Genomic DNA, 19,410 nt, shown 5'->3' on the forward strand with positions numbered 1-19,410 from the left:
ACCTCCACCCTTTTGACAAAGACCTCACACAGGCCAAACCATTCCAGAGTATAAAAAGATATGGCCACTCCACCTGATTGAATGCTTTCTCTGCATCTAAAGAGATTACCAAACCCTGAACTGATCATTGCTGACACACTTGGACCATATTCAGTATTCTTCTAATATTATTTGAGGACCTACTGCCTTTTATAAAACCCGTCTGGTCCTCCTTAACAATATTGAGCAACACCTTCTCCAATCGGAATGCAAATGTCTTGGGTAAAATTTGAAAGTCCAAATTTAACAACACAATGGTCCGAAACAAAGCACAGTCCTCGGGATCTTCCCTTTCTTGAGAATGAGAGAGATGTTATCCTCTCTGAGGGATGGTGGGATGCAGTCATGACTATATGAATAGTTGTATGTGGCCAGCCTCGGCCCTGACAGGATATTTATAAATTCTTCATAGAATTCACTCGGGAGACCATCAGGGCTGGGCGCCTTCCCACTTTGGAGCTGTCTTACTGCCTCTTGTATCTCTCACCCTGTTAAGGGGGTGTTAAGAAGAGGCACCTGTTCTGAGGTCAAACCTGGAAGGTCCAGGGTCTTTAAAAAGTCTCCATCTTAGCCCACCTAACTTCGCAGTGTTCCAACCAATGTAGCTCTGAGTAAAAACTCCAAAATGCCACGTTGATCCTTTTAGAGTCACACATAAGAATGTCAGTGCCTTTTCTAATTAATGTAATGGATTGGAGGGTGCTCTTTTTTTTCTGGTCAGATATGCCAGCTATTTGCCTGGCCTATTGTCGTGCTCAAACAGCTTTTGTTTCGTGAAAGAGAGTTTTCTCTTCGCTGTCGAAGTGAGGATGAAATTCAAAGCAACCCAGAGAGCTGTGACTCGCTGCAATTTAGTCACTGACAGCCTATTAAAATATGCTGTCTCAACTGCCTTCAACCATGCCTCGAGCAGATGACGTTGCTCTCCCTTCTGTCACTGCTGGCAAGCCAAATAAGAGATAACTATCCCACGAGCATAGGCCTTAGCAATATCCCAGAGTATAGATGAGTTACTAGCCGTACTTGAATTGATAGCTTTAAATTCACTCGAGAAGAACTCAACCAACTTACTGTCCTTGAGAATGAAAGGATCCATATACCAATGCCAGGAACCGGTTCCATTGCCCTTAATCTCAACCTCCAAATACACTGCCACATGATCGGAAATGGCTATGTTTCCAATTTTACAGGACATCACCAAATCCAGAAAAACCAAGGGTGCTAGAAAAAGGTCAATCCTGGTATGACACTTGTGTGGATTAGAGAAAAAGGTGAAGTCCCAGCCCGTAAGGTGGAGACATCTCCAAACATCCACCACCCCCAATTCCACACATAAGTCAATCAGTTGCTTGGATATCTAGAGAGGTATTTTGGGGACCTTTGGGCATTCTATTCATTATGGGGTCCATGAGGCGATTTCCCTCTATGATAGTGTGTCACATTCCAAAGGCAATCAACCTAGAAATTGCATCAGTCAGAAATATGAGGGGGTGTGCAGGGGGACAGTAAACATTTAGGATGAGATACTCTTCACCATGTATTAGAGCTTTAAGAATTGTCAACCGCCCATATTCATCTTTAACTTGATCTAATAACTAAAATAGGAGACTCTTCTGAACAAGTATGGCAATTCCCCTGCTCTTAGCGTTAAAGGACAAAAGAAAACACCCAATCAAACCTGTTGTAATTTTACGTGCTCCTTATCATCAAGATGGGTTTCTTGCAACATGGCAATATCAACCCTCTCCTTCCTGAGACTTGAAAGTACTTTTTTTCTCTTGACTCGCAAGTGACTCCTTTTAATATTCCAGGTGCACCATTTACGGAGACACTTGGCCATATCCCTCTATAACAACTCTTGAACCCCCAAGAGAAAGAGCCCTATTCACAAAGCGCCATGTGTAAATAAATGGAGATTCATAGAGATTAAAAAATACACACATTAAAAGTACATTAACAAAACTTGCAAAAAGTACCTTTCCTAAAAACCAACAAACTAGACTTATTACAACATACAAAAAACACTTGATGGGAAACTCAACCCCTGCCCACAGGGGCATTTACACGACTTGCATACACCTCTTTAATTCCTTGTAGCTCAAGCCGAGCCCCAAATTCAGGCAAAGGATAAACAACAAAAATAGCTATTATGGACAAAGAAACTAAAAGTAGACACTTCACCCATCCCCAGCCCTACATTGACCTCAGTTATCACTTAAAAAAACCCAACAACACTTTCTGTAATAAAATAATTAAGAAAAAAAAGAAAAGTACACAAGTTAGAGAAAAAAAGGGGAAAGAAAAGAGAACCATTATTGTCCATGTTCTTTGGACCATCGGTCTATTTCAAAATGTCCGAAAGTTATTTGCTTTTTCTGGAGAGTCAAATACATGCACGGACCCTTCATTATTAAAATGGAGGACTGCCAGGTACCTGATGGAATATTGAATATCCAGGTCCTTCAGTCTCTTCCTTGCAGATCACGGCAGCAGAAAAGTCCTGAAAAAACACAATCTTTGATCCTTTATAAATCAGGGCCTGCGGATCCTTACCCAGTGATCTGGAGGCTTCTATTACCTTTTGTTTGTCCCGAATGGACTGGACTCACACTAGGTCTGAACCGGGCCTGCACATCACCGGCCGGTAAGGTCTCTCAATCTGCACCTGGTCCGCCTTGGCCTCCCAGACCAGAAATCACGGTAGCCGTTCTTCGAAAGAACTGGTTGGCTGCTCACCTTCCCCTCGCTCTTGCAGCCTGACCACCTGGATATTTTTTGTTCTCGATTCTCGAGGTCACTGACCTGTTCTACTAAGGCCAATACCCGCTTCTCCAAGGCCTGATACATCCCACCAAGGACTTGACCGCAGTCTCTGACATCGCAGTTCGCTGCTCGACCTCCTCCACTCGCATCCCAAGACTCTGCAGCTCCTGCTCATGCTTTCTGCAGCATGGCCGAGATCGGTTGCAGCCTGGCTTGAGTCTCTTCAATCGATGCCTCAATCTTCTCCCGGAGTTGTGCGAACCCCACAGCCAGGCCTTGTTGATTATGTGAGTTCATCAGGATTTTAGGGGAGGCCGCAATGAGGCTGCAGGCCTGTCCGATGCTGCAGGGAAGTGTCCTGTCTGTTGTGATTTTTTCTGTCCTTTGCCTCTGGTCATCTTCCCTTACCAAAACAAAACAATATGTAGCAATTCTACTAATATTAAATATCAATTTTCTTCAAACTACTGTAGCGCCTCGACTTACAAACTTAATCCGTTCCGGGACCCAGTTTGTGAACTGAAAAGTTCGCGAACTGAATCAATTTTTCCCATTGCTCAGATAGCGTAAGAATGCTTGGACGGCTGTTCACAGCACACGCGCCAAAGATGAACTGAATGAGATCACGCAGGGCCTGAGAGCTTTTGTGTTCAACAAACGCGCAGCAAAGCAGAACAATGAAACCACGTGGTAGCACACAGGCTTTTTGCGTTCGTACCTTCGTTCGTACCTTGAACTTCATACGTACCTTGAAGCAAAATTTTACGTACAATCCTGTTCGTAAACCGATTTGTTCGTGAACAGGGTCGTTCGTATGTCGAGGCGCTACTGTAATTTAGTTGGGGAGGTTAAAAACACCACTTCACCTGAGTTATGGTGCAAAGTTCAGCAAAGCAGACCTGTTAGATCACTGCCATTTCATCATTGATTTTTGAGTTTGTCCACCCAAGTCCAACACCAGTACCTCCACATCATGGATGACGGCAAATTAAATTGAATGCAGAGAACTATGGAGTAGTTCATTTCAGCAGAAAGAATGAGGAGAGTCTCGGTTTCCTCCAGGTGCTCTGGCTTCCTCCCACAGTCTAAAGCTGTGCAGGTTAAGTGAATTGACCAAACTAATAAAAGTTGTTTGATCAGTCACTGTTGCTTCTTCTGTTACACACTCTAAATTTATGCCCCTTGCCTCTGGATCCTGCAACCAATGGGAACAGCTTCTCCCAATCTATTTTTCTGAGCCCTTTTTCATTTGACATACCTGTATCAAATAATCTCTTCTCTTCTCCAGGGAATACAGCTCTAGTTTCTCCAATGTATTAATATAACTGGAGTTCCTCATCCATGGAACCTGCTTGTCAATTTTCTTTTAACTCTCACTAATGCCGTCAAATATTTTCTGAAGTGTGGTTCTCAGGATACAAACTCCAGTCATAGCTGAACCACTGTTTCACATAGCTTTATCATAATTTCTTTGCTTCTGTATTCTACACTTCTGTTATAAAAACCAAGAAGTTTTACGCTTTATTAACCTCTCAATCTACCCTTCTAACTTGAATGATTTGTGCATATATGCTCCCAGGTTGTCTGCTCCTCCAACCCTTTTGGAATTATATCCTTTAGAATCATAGAATCCCTACAATGTGGAAGCAAGCCATTTGGCCCATTGAGTCCACATCAACCCTCAAAGAGCAGCCCACCTAGACCCATGCCCCTGTATCCCTGTACAGGGTTATCCATGTAACCCTGCATTTGCCATGGATAATCCACCTAGACTGCACATCAGTGGACACTGTGGCAACTTTTGTAAAACAATGATTCACAAGCTGGAAACCAGATTCTGGATTAGTGGTGCTGGAAGACCTATTTAGCAAGGCCAATCCACGTAACCTACACATCTTTGGACTGTGAGAGGAAACCAGAGCACCCGGAGGAAACTGGATCTCTCCTCATTCTTTATACTAAAATGAATCACTTCATATAGCCGGTTCTGTTATAATGTGTGTTTCTTCAACCTGAATTGGCTTTTAACATGATTGAAGAATTTAGACTGTTATTTGTAGAATGCGAACTTTCCTTACCTGTATTGGCTTTAACACAATTCTGGCTTTATTAGTTTATATGGAACGACTATTGCACAATCTTCATAACCCAAGTTAGCACAAGAACAGAACTATAGTGTTATGTCAGAACCAACTGTATTTCTCTGCATTAAGTTTGCTTAATCTTGTCCTTCATTCTTCAACAACACCTGATACAGGTGTTAGCTCCTTTGTGTACAGATGCAAGTAAAGAGTTTAACAATTTTTGTGGAAGCTGATGTTGTGGACTGCAGTCATGGACACCAGCACTTTGGAACATCTTCAACAAAGACAATAATTACTTTAATTCAATGAGGAGCTGGGAGATGCAGCAGTGCTCCTCCCCACCCCAGAATTTTTTTAAAACCTGCTAGTACAGCTGAAGACATTGAGACGTGAATCTCAAAATCAGGTGAACCTCAGACATTACCATGATCGCTCTCACCCAGCTACCTCTGAAAACACAAGATGAGCGATCCCTGAACTCTGAACCATAATGTATATTGTGATTTGACTGGAAAAATCTCTCGCGCTAATGGTATGTTTTTATGAGCATCCACTGTTAATTCCCAGCTATTTTTTGTACATTGACACATGGAGGATTCATGATACGAATCTCTTTACTGAAATGTTATCAAGCCGAACTGTGCATTTACCGCAATGTAACAGTCCACAGAAAAGCCATTTTTATTTTACTAACCTCTTCTTGTTGGTACAATTACAGCATCCCATCACCAATAACATTATTTTAGGAAAACTGTTCCTTTGAGGAGTACTGCACAATTAATCCTCAATGTGTGAGGAGAAACGGCTTCATGACCGTGGAATTAAAATAACATGCAAGACAAAGCATGGCAACCTTCTGTGGAATACTCTTAGCACTAATTTCTCAAACAATTCCTCACCTTGAATTTGCCATGATCAGAGATGCTGTTTCCAAGGAAACACCCTTTACATCTTCATGATTTACCCTCAATGTGCAATCAACTCCACATAAACATTTGTCTGATCCAATGATAAAATGATTGACTGTTTTCCTTACTTTCCTGATGTGTATAGTTCTTGCTGAGCTAATTTGCAGCAAGGTAGTTGGAAGAAACTTGACCAAACATTTTTTGATTCAGTGTTTTCATCTTCCACCCTACTTTCTGAAGTTCACCAAAAGCTGCACTTACAGCTGTTTCTTTCAGCTGGGCATCCTGCAGTGCTGTGAGTTGCTGTTATATTCAGCAGATGACTGAAATACCTTGTACTATGAATGGAATGAGCTGATGAGTCATTTATCACATATGCTACACATTCCAGAGCTCCTGGTATTCTTCAATTTGTGATATCTGGTTGCACCTTGTGAGAAAAGACTAACTAGTCTATTGCCAGCATTTAAAGGTAGTACTACATAATTGAGGTAAATCGGTTAAGCAGACTCATTTGTGCATTGTATATTTTATTGAACTATATAGAGTCAATTGCAAGGGTCGATGATTCATGATCAATATCTTTTCATGATTTCCAATGTGTATTTTTGAGATTTTCTTTGACTTTGCAATTTTTAGCTCATCCTAAGTCAAAACTGAGGTGAAATAAACAAAAGTGTTTGGGCATTGAAGAATCCTGGACCCATAATTTTCCAGGAAAAATTCAAACTCAGTATGAGACTAAACTTTTAGATATATGCCCCTGTATGTAATATTTAAGAGTAGGAGATTGCATAAAATTTAAAACTGTCCAAATGATAGATTAATGAAGATCTCCTGATTTAAAAAATATATAATTTTCTCCTATCGTTTTTAGTGGTTTAAAAGAATTTGGAAAATAAATAACTTTGAAAGTTTTACATGCTTTGGGGTTAAACTCTAACGTGGAATTTCACAGAATCGTTTGGCACATCAAGAGGCCAGTCAGCCCACAACTTGTTGTCTTGCAGAACAAAAGGGATACTAATTATTTGATGTCTGTTTGTAGCAGCAGTAGGACTATTTGCTTTTTGGTATGAATAAGTGGACATTCTAAAGCTAACCCAAAACCCCAGTTATACAGTAAAACTTGTTGATATTTTCAATTTGCTTGAGTTATCATTTGGAAAATGCAAATCATTTCTTGTAACACTTGATAAGCATGCATAATAGATTTAAAAACTACTGTGTGTGCATTATCATGAACATGCAAAATTGTTTGCGAGTTATGTTCACCACTTGGAGATTCTGCCTCTGGAATACTGCCCAAAGATGCCTGCGGACTGAATAAAATGGGGTTCAACATCAGAACCACTTCCTCCCACCCCCACCCCAATACTATTACGTCCACCTTGTGTATTGGTGTTTTGTGCCACAGGATATGTGTTTGCCACCTCATTTCTATTATAACTGTCCCTTCATATAGTTACCTCCAGAGATTCGCTGCAATATAAATAGAGTATGAGTCAAGCACAGAATTCGGTCTTCACTGCAATTCAAAACAACTAAATTGTACACTGCATGACTGAAGGCATGTTGGTCAGAACGCTAATTTCACAAAGCATCCCTATTTGGTATGGAAAGTTTTTGACTGCATTGAATTCTTTTATACTCAGCAAAGAGATAGAGATTCAGCTATGAAGCATTTCCACGCTTGTTTGATTGAAAGTAGATTTCAATTATTTTGAGATACAATGATTATGCAGGATCTACCTTACATCCCTCAAAAAATTCTATTATATTTTAGATATTTTGATTACTTAAATTTAAAATAACTTGAAGAAGGAAGTGTTGTTTTGATTATTTAATAATGTTTTAACAGCCTGGAAAATTAAAAGTGGAAATTTGAAATGTCAAAATGCAATGTTTCTGACGACAACACTTGTGATTTCTTTGGGAAATCAGGTTTAGGTACTTAGATGGTTTTATTGCATGCATCAATGTAATCTGGATCAAAATGTGTACATCTCCAGAAATTGATGTTGATAAGTTTTCTATTTGATATTGGATCAGTTTATAACTTTATCATTGTAAGTGCAGTATAGCCTGATGGATCAAAAGGCATACAAGAAAGGTCAGAGATTTTTAAAAAGTCCATTCATTCCATTGGATCTCTAATTTGAATAATATTATGTTCCCAAGCTTACATCAACTGTCTTTTGAATTCAACTGATGTCCAAGCTTTGGTCAGGCACTTACACAGCAATTGCTAATGACCTGGAAGCCATTGCCAAGAGGGTGCTGGAAGTGGAAATAACCAATCATTTTAAAAGGAAACGGGATGGGTACCAGAGCAAACTAAACATTCAGGATTATGGAGCTGGAAAGGAGCAATGAAACTTGACTAGACTGCTCCACAGAGAATTGACATGGACTCGATGGGCTGAATGATCTCCTTCTGTACCGTCATGACCCTGTGACACACGAGTATTAAGCTACCTACGTCACTCTACCAATCACTGTGTTTGTCACAATTTTACACATCAAATACTAAAAAAAAAGTATGTCCTCTGCACAAAAAGCAGGACAAATCATAGTCCTATCAGTCTACTCTCGATCATCAGTAAAGTGGTGGAAGGGAACATTGATAGTGCTATCAGATGCACTTAGAAAGGAATAACTTGCTCACTGGTGCTCAGTTTGGGTTCTATCACGGACATCTCCTGACTTCATTCACTTCATTTAACATAGGTTGAAATATAGACAAAGGAGCTGAATACCACAGGGGAGGTGAGACTGGCTGCCCTTGAAATTAAATCACTATTTGACTAAATACAGTACTAAAGAGCTCTGGAAAAACTGGAGTTAATAGAAATCAGAGAAAATTGTCAGAGAATATTTAATTAACATTCAGCAGAATATTATAGCTTTCAAGTTTAACAACATTCTTTAATGGTTCTTCTCCTATCCCAGTCAGTAGCCTCACGTTAGTTTTGGACAGATTTGCTAGCGAAATTAGTTTAATCAACTTGGCTGTAATTGTTGCAAGTTACAAACTGACATGTATTCAATCCCAAGAGAAACCACTTATCAATGCAACATCCAATCAATAAGGAGGGTTTGTTCTCAAAGAAATCTAGAACTTTGAGAGGAGACCTTATTTAAACTTATAAAATTCTAAAGAGCTTGACAAGGTAGATCCAGAGAGGTTGTTTCCTGTTGTGGCATAATCTCAGAGTAAAGTATAGCCCACTTAAGATTCAGAGATGTGGAGGAATGTTTTCTTCCAGGTGGTGAGAAATCTGGAGAATATTTTATTGAAGTGGGAAACTAAGGTTAGGTCCTGAATATTAAGTTCCTTCAAGGCTGAGATAGACAGAGATCTAATTATTAAGGAATCAAGGATTATGAGGATAAGCAGGAAATTGGAGTCGAGGATTATTTTTGATGATTAGATTAGATTCCCTACAGTATGGAAACAGGCCCTTCGACCTGACAGGTCCACACCGACCCTCTGATGAGTAACCCACTCAGTCCCATTTCCCTCTGACTAATGGACCTAACACTCTGAGCAATTTAGCATTGCCAATTCACCTGGCCTGCGCATCTTTGGACTGTGGAGGAAACTGGAGCACCCAGCGGAAACCCACGCAGACACTGGGAGAATGTACAAATTCCACACAGACAGCCGCCCGAGACTGGAATCGAACCTGGGACCCTGGTGCTGTCAGGCAGCAGTGTTAATCACTGAGCCACCGTGCTGCTCCATTTGATCAATGATGATCTAATTGGAAAACATAGCGGACTCGATGGACCAAATGGCCTGTTCTGCTCCCACTTATGATATTTATATAGCTTTTTTTAGCATAAAACTATGTTCCCAGGCAATTCATAGGAGTGTGGGAGCAATGATAGCAGCTGCGACTAAGAAAAAGTGGTTCTAAAGATTGAAGCAAAAGTTGGTGAAAGACATTCAGATGGGTTTTAATGATTGTCTTGAAAGTTCCAGAGTATAGTCTCTGGCTAATGAAATGTATTGCTTCTGGTCAACTAAAGAGCATGGAGTCAGAGGATTGGATGATGATTGCCAATCATATTCAACAAAGTCAATTGATAAGCACAAGTTAGTAATTAAAAGGTTAGGAAAATAAATCCCACCATAGTAAATTTTGAAACTGAGATAAACAAATCCAGTCATTTTTAATATGTTAATCAAGAAAAAAAATGACCACTAAAGGGTGTACAAATGAGCTTCAGAGAAAGGATGTTCTCCCAAAATGAGACTGTGGTCCACAATATGCAATTGAATTTTAAAGCTCTCTGACCAAACATTCTATTCTATGTGAAAACAAAGAAATAATAGCTGAAGAAAATTAGGCAAAAATAAAGATTTGACAGATTGTACCTCTCACGAATGGAATATGGAAAGCTGAAATAAAAGTCTATTTTTAGAAATTTGTCTTTTAGCTGAGCTAAAGCTAGCAAAGTGGCAAATGGAAAAACAAAATAAAAATGGGAATTAACTAAGCAGGGAACTCTGAAGATCAAGAATTCTTCACTTTGACAGAAGTGCAAGTCTCTCTTCTCCCTTCGAGGAGAAAGTGAGATCTGCAGATGCTGGTGATCAGAGCTGAAAATGTGTTGCTGGAAAAGCGCAGCAGGTCAGGCAGCATCCAAGGAACAGGAGATTCGACGGTTGAAGGGCTAATGCCCGAAACGTCGAATCTCCTGTTCCTAGGATGCTGCCTGACCTGCTGCGCTTTTCCAGCAACACATTTTCAGCTCTCTTCTCCCTTCACCCACTGTTTACAGGTTAACAAGTATGAAACTTAACCATAAATTCCTGGTGTGCTAAATATCCTACCTTTTTTAAATGTATTAATTCTCAAGAAGTAGGCCAGCACATATTGCCCAGAAGACAATAAAGAGTCAGGCACATTGCTGTGGGTCTGCAGCCACGTCTAGGGCAGACCAGGAAAGGACAGCCATTTCCTTCTCTAAAGCATTCATAAACCAGATGGTTTTTTCCAATAATCATTTCATGATTACCCTAGACTCTTTATTCCAGATTTTTATCGAATTCAAATTCCATCATATGCCATAGGAGGTTTCAAATCTAGATCCTCAGGACATTAACTGGATCTCTAAAACTATAGTCTAGTAGTAATACCACTAGGCAATCGCCTGTCTTATCCTTGCTGAAACCCCCACAGACTGATAGCTTGTACAGAATGTTGACTATCATGAAACAGCCAGATGAAGAGGAAACTGGATCATGGCCAGTGACCCAAATGAATCAGCACTTTTCAGAAAGGGAAGGCGAAAATCATTTCCTATAACAAAACTTTAAGCTAGGTTATTTGGCATCTGGTTCTTTCATGAGTGCAATTATGGCTTACCAATTCTTTAAATAGAAGTTTTTTTTTATCATCTCCCTAAATGAATGGGTGTAAATTGCAGGTTAAAATAGTGCTTGGAAAATTGGACTTCCAAAACTCTACCTTATGAACAAAGCATGTACTTGCAAACATGTAAAATCTTTTCACAAACTCTGGACGTTCCAAAGAATCTTAAAGCTAATGCAATTCTTTGAAGAATAGAAAATGTTACTTTATGGATTTTTTTTGATGATGTTGGTAGATGAAGTTTGTTGCATATTTCTTGTTTTAAATCAACACACATTTTGTAAAAATGCTAAAAAGTCCAGCATTTGGATTTTACCTGATTCACAATTCATGACTTTTTATTCATACTATTACTGTTTACTTCCATGTCTTGTAAAGTTTTCAACTGTATTTTGAATTTCTAGCTTTGATCAATGGGATAAGCAGTGAGTCATTTCCAATAAACTGTGACATTGTTCATGTTTATGAGGTATACAAAGACTAAATTACCAACTGCATTAGTCAGGGGTCAGTGTTGTGGGTCACTCACCTATCGATATTTGTTGCATAGCCATTCATACTGAGCCATTCATTTATGTATCAATAGCAAGATCAGTTTTGCATCTTTTAATGAAAGTGAAGACATGCCTGTGTTCTAATTATATGATGCTAATTATTTATGTTTCCAGATTAATTGAAGACTGCCAAGTTGTGCCCATTCTTTTCCAGGTTATTTTGGTGAGTACCAAGTATGATGAGTTTTTTTTTTCTCCTTTTTTTAGTCATTAAATGCAATCAACTCCTCTTTAGTCTGCAGAAACCACCTTATCATCATTTAACCACTTTTGGCTTGGCTTGTGGAAACATCCAATATTTAACAGATGTTTCTGAAATTATTCAGGATTTTGAATGTGTGATGAAAGAGTTTTTCTAATCGGTAACAAATGTGAATAGACCAAAAATTATCGTTAGAAGACCAAAGGCAAAGTTAGACGAATATTTTTCACAGGAACAGGGCCATGGAGTACTTTACCATGAATGAAGCAGGGAGTATAACATAGTGGGCCAGAGCAAAGCATCCATATCATGCCCAAATAATTATACTTTTGCCCTGCATCTTTCAGCCATAGATAATTTTGCATCGTAACATGCTGATAACAGTGCACCTACGACTATGGAGCATCTAAGATGTCAGTGAGCCATGGTGTGAAAGTGCTGTTGTCATGACCATTTTGTTTAAGGATTGAGAAAGAACCAAGGTGCATTAGAGTCAAATTAGGCAAAAAAGGCAATAAAGAGAGAGAATGCGGAAAAATGGATTAGGAGAGAAAGAAGAAAGTGACAGAAAAGAAATTGTAGGCATCAACCAATCTGGTAACACTGCAGAGCACAGCTTATTCAGAGGGAGCTGGCAAATAAAGTCAAATAAGTTCATTTTAAATCTTCGTGTCATGGCAATTGCTCATGTTTTGTCCCTGGAGAGAAGGCATCAATATAACAATTTCTTTCTTCTTGACACTCGGAGTTTATGCAAAGTTGAATTTTGTTGCAGTTATATTGAAACTTCAAATTTGCTTGGTAGGGGAGAATCTGACAGTGAGTTAACTCATTTTTTTGTGAACTTTGTAACTTCTCCTTTCCTGAAGGCAATTGCTGTTGCTGGAGTAATTTCACATGTCCTCTGGCACCTCAACCAAGTTGCAGCTCTTCATGTCTGAGTCTTAACTACGTGGTATCACAATTCAGCTCAATATAGACCAGCACCCATATATTTTCTTTCAATAGGTATACTGAAAATAGTTAGAAATAGAAATCCTGGGGTTGAAGATGTTTTGTCAAATCTACAGAATGAAGTTTTCAAACTTTCCAAATAAATCGGGAATTTCTATACAATTACTACATTGAAAAGAAAAAAATTGTAAAATGAATGTCTCATAGTGTGAGCTAAAGACTAATACTTTAATGAGGATATTCATTTCCAGCACACAAGCTAAGTGGGTGTAGAATAAATTGGCCATTTTGTGACATAGGATCATTCGTATCTCCGCTATTGATAGGAAGCTCTGTAAAGCATTCTCAGATCAAATCAACATATGCCCTGTACTGGCAAATTGAACATAGTTTTGATTTTAAAAATAAGTTTATGTCATCATTCAATTGATGGCTTAATTTCAGGAATAAAGGCTGCAGTGAGTTATTGTTTTGCAAATTGCTGTAAATGACGCTCTGCCTTGGAGGCTTCAAAGAACATTTACAGTGTAGGTATCATTGTGTATAAAAATGGATTGTACATTAATGGTGCTCATCCACCGTATTCAACCAGAAGTTAAATTATATAGAAAAATGATCCATGGTTGATCTCAACCCTGTGCCAAAAATCTCACCAGTGCCTCAAATGTGACAATATGGCCGTTGAATTAACCGATAAAGGAGAGATAGAGAGAATTGCTGGTTTTATCAAATCTCTCCTGGTGGAAGAGTTTAAGAACCTTTTGTTTGATTTGCATGTCAGCACCTGCTGTCAAACAATAAAGGTATAGCTTTAATTATAGGCTACTTTAATCTGCATATAGATCAGGCAAATTAAATCAGTAAAAATACTGTAGAGGAGGGATTCCTGAAATGGATACGAGATAGTTTTCTGGGTCAATACACTGAGACCATCCTAGACTGGGGTACTGTGTAATGAGAAATGGATAGTGGGCAATCTAGCTGTGTGAGATTCCTTGGAGATGAGTGACGATAATATAATAGAATTCTTTATTAAGACAGTGAGTGACGTAGTTGATTCTGAGACTGGGCTACTGTGTTTAGAAGAATGTTGGTATGAGACATGAGTTGTTTATGATAAATTGGGGAGTGTTCCTTAAAGGATTGACAGTGAATAGGCAATGGTAGGCATTTAAAAGAATGTCTGAAAAAACTGCAACAATTGCTCATTCTTGGCACGACAATAAAATGGGGAAGATGGCCCAGCCATGGCTAACATGGGAAATTAGGGATTGTATTCAATCCAAGGGAGGGACATACAAATTAGCCAAAAGAGCAGCAGACTGAATGATTGTGAGCAGTTTAGGTTTCAGTGGATTGATTAACAGGGGAATATAGAGTACGAGAGTAATCTTGTGGGGAATGTACAAACTGATTGTAAAAACTAATATAGGTATGTGAAGAGAATAAGTTCAGTGAAGACAAATGTAGGTCCCTCACAGTCAGAGACAGGGAATGTTATAATGGGAATTAAAAAGACCACTAGCCAAGAAATCCATATTTTGTTTCTGTCCTCACAAAGCAAGGCACAAATAATGTGTCAAAAATGTTGGAGAGCATATGAATCGTCTTGCAAGATTCTGCAGACTCTGGAACAGTTCTTATGGCTTGGAGGATAGCTAATGTAACTCCATTACTTAAAAAAAAGGAGGTAAATAGAAAACAGGAACTTATCGACATTGGTGCTGGGAAAATTGTTGAGTTCATTATAAATAATTTTACAGCAAAGCACTTGGGAAACAGTGATAAAATTGGACAGAGTCAGAACGGATTCATGAAAGGGAAATCGTGCTTCCTAAGTGGATTGGAAGTTTTTGAGGATGTAGCAAGTAGAGTTGATGAGGAGGAACCAGTGGATGTGGTTGCTTAGACTTTCAGAAAGTGTTCAAGAAGGTCCCACATAAAAGATTAGCATGTAATATTAAAATGCATGGGATAGGAGGGCTAATGTACTGATCTCGATAGAGAACTGGCTGGTAGACAAGATACACAAAGTCAGAATAAATGGCTCATTTTTTGAGTGGTAGCCAGTGACTAGTGATTTACCGCAAGGATCAGTACTTGGACCCCAGCTTTTCACAATTTATGTTAATGGTTTAGTCAAGGGAAATTAAATGTAATATCCCCAAATTTGGAGATGATTGAAAGACGGGTGGGAGAGTGAATTTTGAGGATGATGCATTGATGCATCTCCTATATTCTCTCCTATAGAAAGTGCTAATGATCTAAATGTTGAATGTTTTCAAGAAGGAGGTGTATGTAGTTGTTAGGGCTAAAAGAGATCAAAGGTTTTGGGGAGAAAGTAGGAACAGGGTACTGAGTTGGATGATCATCCATGATTATATTGAATGGTGGAGCCAACTTGAAGGGCTGAGTGGCCTATGCCTGTTCCTATTTTGTATTATTCTGTATCAAAGCTGATCCAACTGTAATGCTGATATTCGAATGTTACTGGTGAGTGTCTGCACCTGTGAATGCTCGCCCAAGAAAGAAGTCAGTGCATTCAGGTGAGGAAGAGAGGGCGCTGGCAAGATGTAAGTCCTGATTTACTGCAAAGTAATAGACAGATAAATTTTAATTTACTATTGTCAACCGTCATGGTTCTTTTTTGAACATTGGATCCCCAAAATCCAGCTGTTGTTTTTGGATTTCTAAGATATCAAACAGATTCTGTACAGCACTACAGTTACCTTCAAAGTGGATGTTGCAGCAGCCAAAAAAAACAAGTCCTATTGTAGAAGACGTACAATGAATGCAGAAAAATGTACTTCAAATATGATAGAGGTGTCATGGACATAAATGAATGGTCAACCAAAGCATCTATGACCGCATCTTCAAAGTGGATGATTTTATGAAAACAGTGGGTGAAAGTGGTGAGGCGGAGCTACTTAGGGAAAGTTTTGACATTGAAGATGTGGTTACAGTAGTTGGGTGAAGAGAATGGGTGTGTATAAAAATGCGGAGTTCTCAGAGAAGTATAGAGAGATGAAACCGTATAGAGAGGAGGAACAAAGGCAAGAATGAATTTAAACAACAGTTTAAATTCAAGGTATTGTATTCATGTAAGTTTTACAAGTAAAAAATAAGGTCTGCAGATGCTGGAGATCACAGCTGAAAATGTGTTGCTGGTCAAAGCACAGCAGGTTAGGCAGCATCTCAGGAATAGGGAATTTGACGTTTCGAGCATGCTCGAAATGTCGAATTCCCTATTCCTGAGATGCTGCCTAACCTGCTGTGCTTTGACCAGCAACACATTTTCAGCTGTAAGTTTTACAATACAGGCTTGATTTGTATAAAACAACATAAAGCTGTGTGCTTCTGGTGTGAAATGCCAATTATCTGTGCATGCAACTTTACACCAGTGAATAAAAGAGTTTAGTGAAATTGGTGCAATAATTTAGAAAGCAACTTTTAGTTGATTATTTTAAATATTAATAATTTAATCTCTGGAATTGGGGAGGGTGCAGAAAAGATTTATGAGAATAGATCCTGAGATGACACTTCCAGCATGTAGATACATTGGCAAAGCTGGAGTTCTTCAAGAATAGAAGTTTCACAAGAGATTGATCGAGGTGTTAAAATCAAGAAGGGTCAGAACAGAATAGATAAAGAGAAATTGTTCCCATTCGTGAAAGGTGTGAAAGCAAAAGAATGTAAGTTTAAGGTGATTGACAGGAGAACCAAAGGTAACAGGAAAAGTTACACATTGAGAGGTTAGGATCTGTAATTCTAGCTACCTTAGAATGTGGTGAAGGCAGGTTGAATTATGACTTTCAAAAGGAATTGATAATTGTTTGAAGAGAAAAGATTTACAGGGTTGTGAGGTAATGTTGGGGCCGTGGGACATGTTTAGTAGCTCTTGCAGAAAGTCCGCACAGACCTGACCAGTCAATGGCCACCTTCTGTACAGTAACAATAGATTTTACGAAGTTATTCAGTCCAAAGATTAAAAACATTTTAAAAAATTACACACCATAAGTTCAGACCCAGTTATTGTGCATTCTTGGCATACACACCTGGAGCAGTATTTGTATGTGTATGGCATTTTAGGAGCACACAGCTAAAAGCAAACAACAGCATTTTGATCGATAACAATGAAATCTGTGAAAACACTGGAGACCTGGATTATATTCTACTCTCTTTCCTTAAAAGAAGGATAGTTCTAATACCATCCTCTATGTTGTCTGCATTTAGTGCACAGCCCCAGGAGAATGAGACTAGGTTTGTGCTTGTTCTCTGCCTCATTAGTGTGCGTAATAGAGATCTTGACTGGGTGAATGGCACTTCTATTTCACAGATTCTTATATGTGTAAGTTGCTGCAGATTGGGACATTAATGATGTCTTAACGAACTTGACTACAGTATGAAAAGCAGTCTTCATCTTGCTGATACTTATGTCTCACAGCTGATGGACAGCCAATTGTTTAGTTCAGTCTCTAGAGGAGGTTTTTAATAGAAGTGAGAATGAGCTTTTCTGATTGTGGGAAATAAAGTTGCTGTAAACTATTAAACTCAAAAATCTGTATGGTAGTAGTAATGAGTGTACTGTGAAAATGATCATTATCGCGGTCAAATAAAACTTGGCACAGAACCATGCACTTACTGCAAGTATTTAGAATGCATGAAGAACAGCACATGCAGCATACATTATATTTTGTCATAAAAACATACACTACCCTCCCTCATTTGAAAGACTTGCTTTCTTATCGGGCACTGAAGGTTATTGCCCCTGTTATGTATGAAGTAAAATGACTGACAGAATCCACACCATGGGGGAACATTGACTAAAGCAATCTACAGTTGAAGGCTGCCAAGTCTGACTGAGGATGTTGAGAGGAAGACGTGAATGGAATGTTCCTTATTGTAACACGACAGATTGAAATATTTACCTGTTACTAGGGAATGTGATAATTTGTCACAGCCATTAGCTTGTGGTTTTCTGCATAGAGTATTAAGTGGTCCACATTTGAACTTGTAAAGTTACGTCAAATCTTAGTTGTTTCATTGTCATATCAATGTCTCCATAACTTGTGTGCCATAGTTACTGGGAGCACAGGTATAATAAGTAATAACAATTCATTATTAACATGTCTTCCATATTTTTTAATATGGAAACTAGTAAGTAACCAAGGTGAGTGCCCAGGTAAGGCAGCTATTATTATTGATCCTGTGCATTTCCACACAGCTATTGAGCACCTTTATATCAGAAATGCAAAATTATAAGAAACTCTTACCTGAACTTTGCTGATTACAAGGATATAAAGATACACAACATTATTTACAAGCTCAGGATAAACATAATGGTTCTAACTATATTCAGGTTTAACGTTTCCCATTGGTCCATGTCATACTTAAAATAGTTCACTCGAAAAAAACTGCTTTAATGAAAGCTTTGTGATAAAAATAGTTTGGCCTGATAAGGTTCTTCCATGCTTTTCAGAAAAAAATGGAGCAAGAAATATACTGGCCTACATGGATTATAAATACAGTTTGCTACTCACATCAATACCAGATTTAGCAGCTTAATCTACTACAGAAAACAAATGTTATTTATTTGTGACATTTAGGAGTGGGTTAGATGCATATTATGAAGTTGAGATTTACTTTATAATGCAAGCAGACTTCAGGGTTTTGCCATAACTTGAGGGTTGATGGTGAATGAACTAAACAAAAGTCTGCAACTTCTTGACTCTTTCTGATTTGAACGTGTTACAAGCCACACTAAATCAAAGTCATTGTGCAGGAAAATGGGAACTGAGGTTTCATGAATTTTGAAACAAATTAGCATAATACTTTACATTTATTTCGGATTAAAAATTTGTTAGGTTTCTTGGTGGAATGTCTATTACACCATCATGATTCACGAAATGAATTTACATGGCACTGAGTTTATAACTATAGATTAATCCAGAAATATTTCCTCTTCTTCCACCTCTCAATAGTCTTGTTATTTATAATTCAAACATGTTATGAAGCCAAGTCATTTTTATTCAAAGACAAAAACAAAATTGCTGGATAAGCTCAGCAGATCTGGCAGCAGTGGTGAAGAGAAATCAAAGTTAACGTTTCGGGTCACATGATCTTTCCTCAGAACTGAGTTTTACTTCAATACTAACAATACTTCTGATGCTGAAATATGTTCTATCATGCTATGCCACAGTATTCATCATTATCCAAAGTGTCTAATTTACATTCCAGAGGGATGTAAATTAGTACCTACAATTAGCAAGGGTTAACTTACTAAAGAAAAGGAGAAATAATAGAGTAGATTTTCAGATGTATCACACTGATGGGACAACAAATTACACCCACAAAATGCCTTTAAGATAAAAATACCCCCAAAGTATTTTTCAGAAAAGGACAACTGAGACATATTCCAAACTTGCTGAGGAGAAGTTAAGAGGCTGCAAGGGCTTGGACAAAAATGTTTTAAGTTGAAAAGACATTTGAAGATGTTTAGGAAAGGGATTCCAAAGACTGGGA

The 19,410-nt window shown here is 38.5% G+C and overlaps 1 protein-coding gene across 8 annotated transcripts in view; it reads left to right on the top strand.

The window, feature by feature from the left end:
* ulk4 (unc-51 like kinase 4) overlaps window positions 1-19,410 on the top strand; it is a 496,983-nt gene that overhangs the window by 300,289 nt on the left and 177,284 nt on the right. For all 8 annotated transcript variants that reach the window (XM_060850207.1, XM_060850208.1, XM_060850213.1 and 5 more), the window contains one exon: window positions 11,847-11,895. In XM_060850207.1, coding sequence (XP_060706190.1) covers window positions 11,847-11,895 — 49 coding nt within the window. The remainder of the gene's footprint in view (window positions 1-11,846; window positions 11,896-19,410) is intronic.

Source organism: Hemiscyllium ocellatum, chromosome 34 (genome assembly GCF_020745735.1).
Source record: "Hemiscyllium ocellatum isolate sHemOce1 chromosome 34, sHemOce1.pat.X.cur, whole genome shotgun sequence".
Lineage (NCBI taxonomy): Eukaryota > Metazoa > Chordata > Chondrichthyes > Orectolobiformes > Hemiscylliidae > Hemiscyllium > Hemiscyllium ocellatum.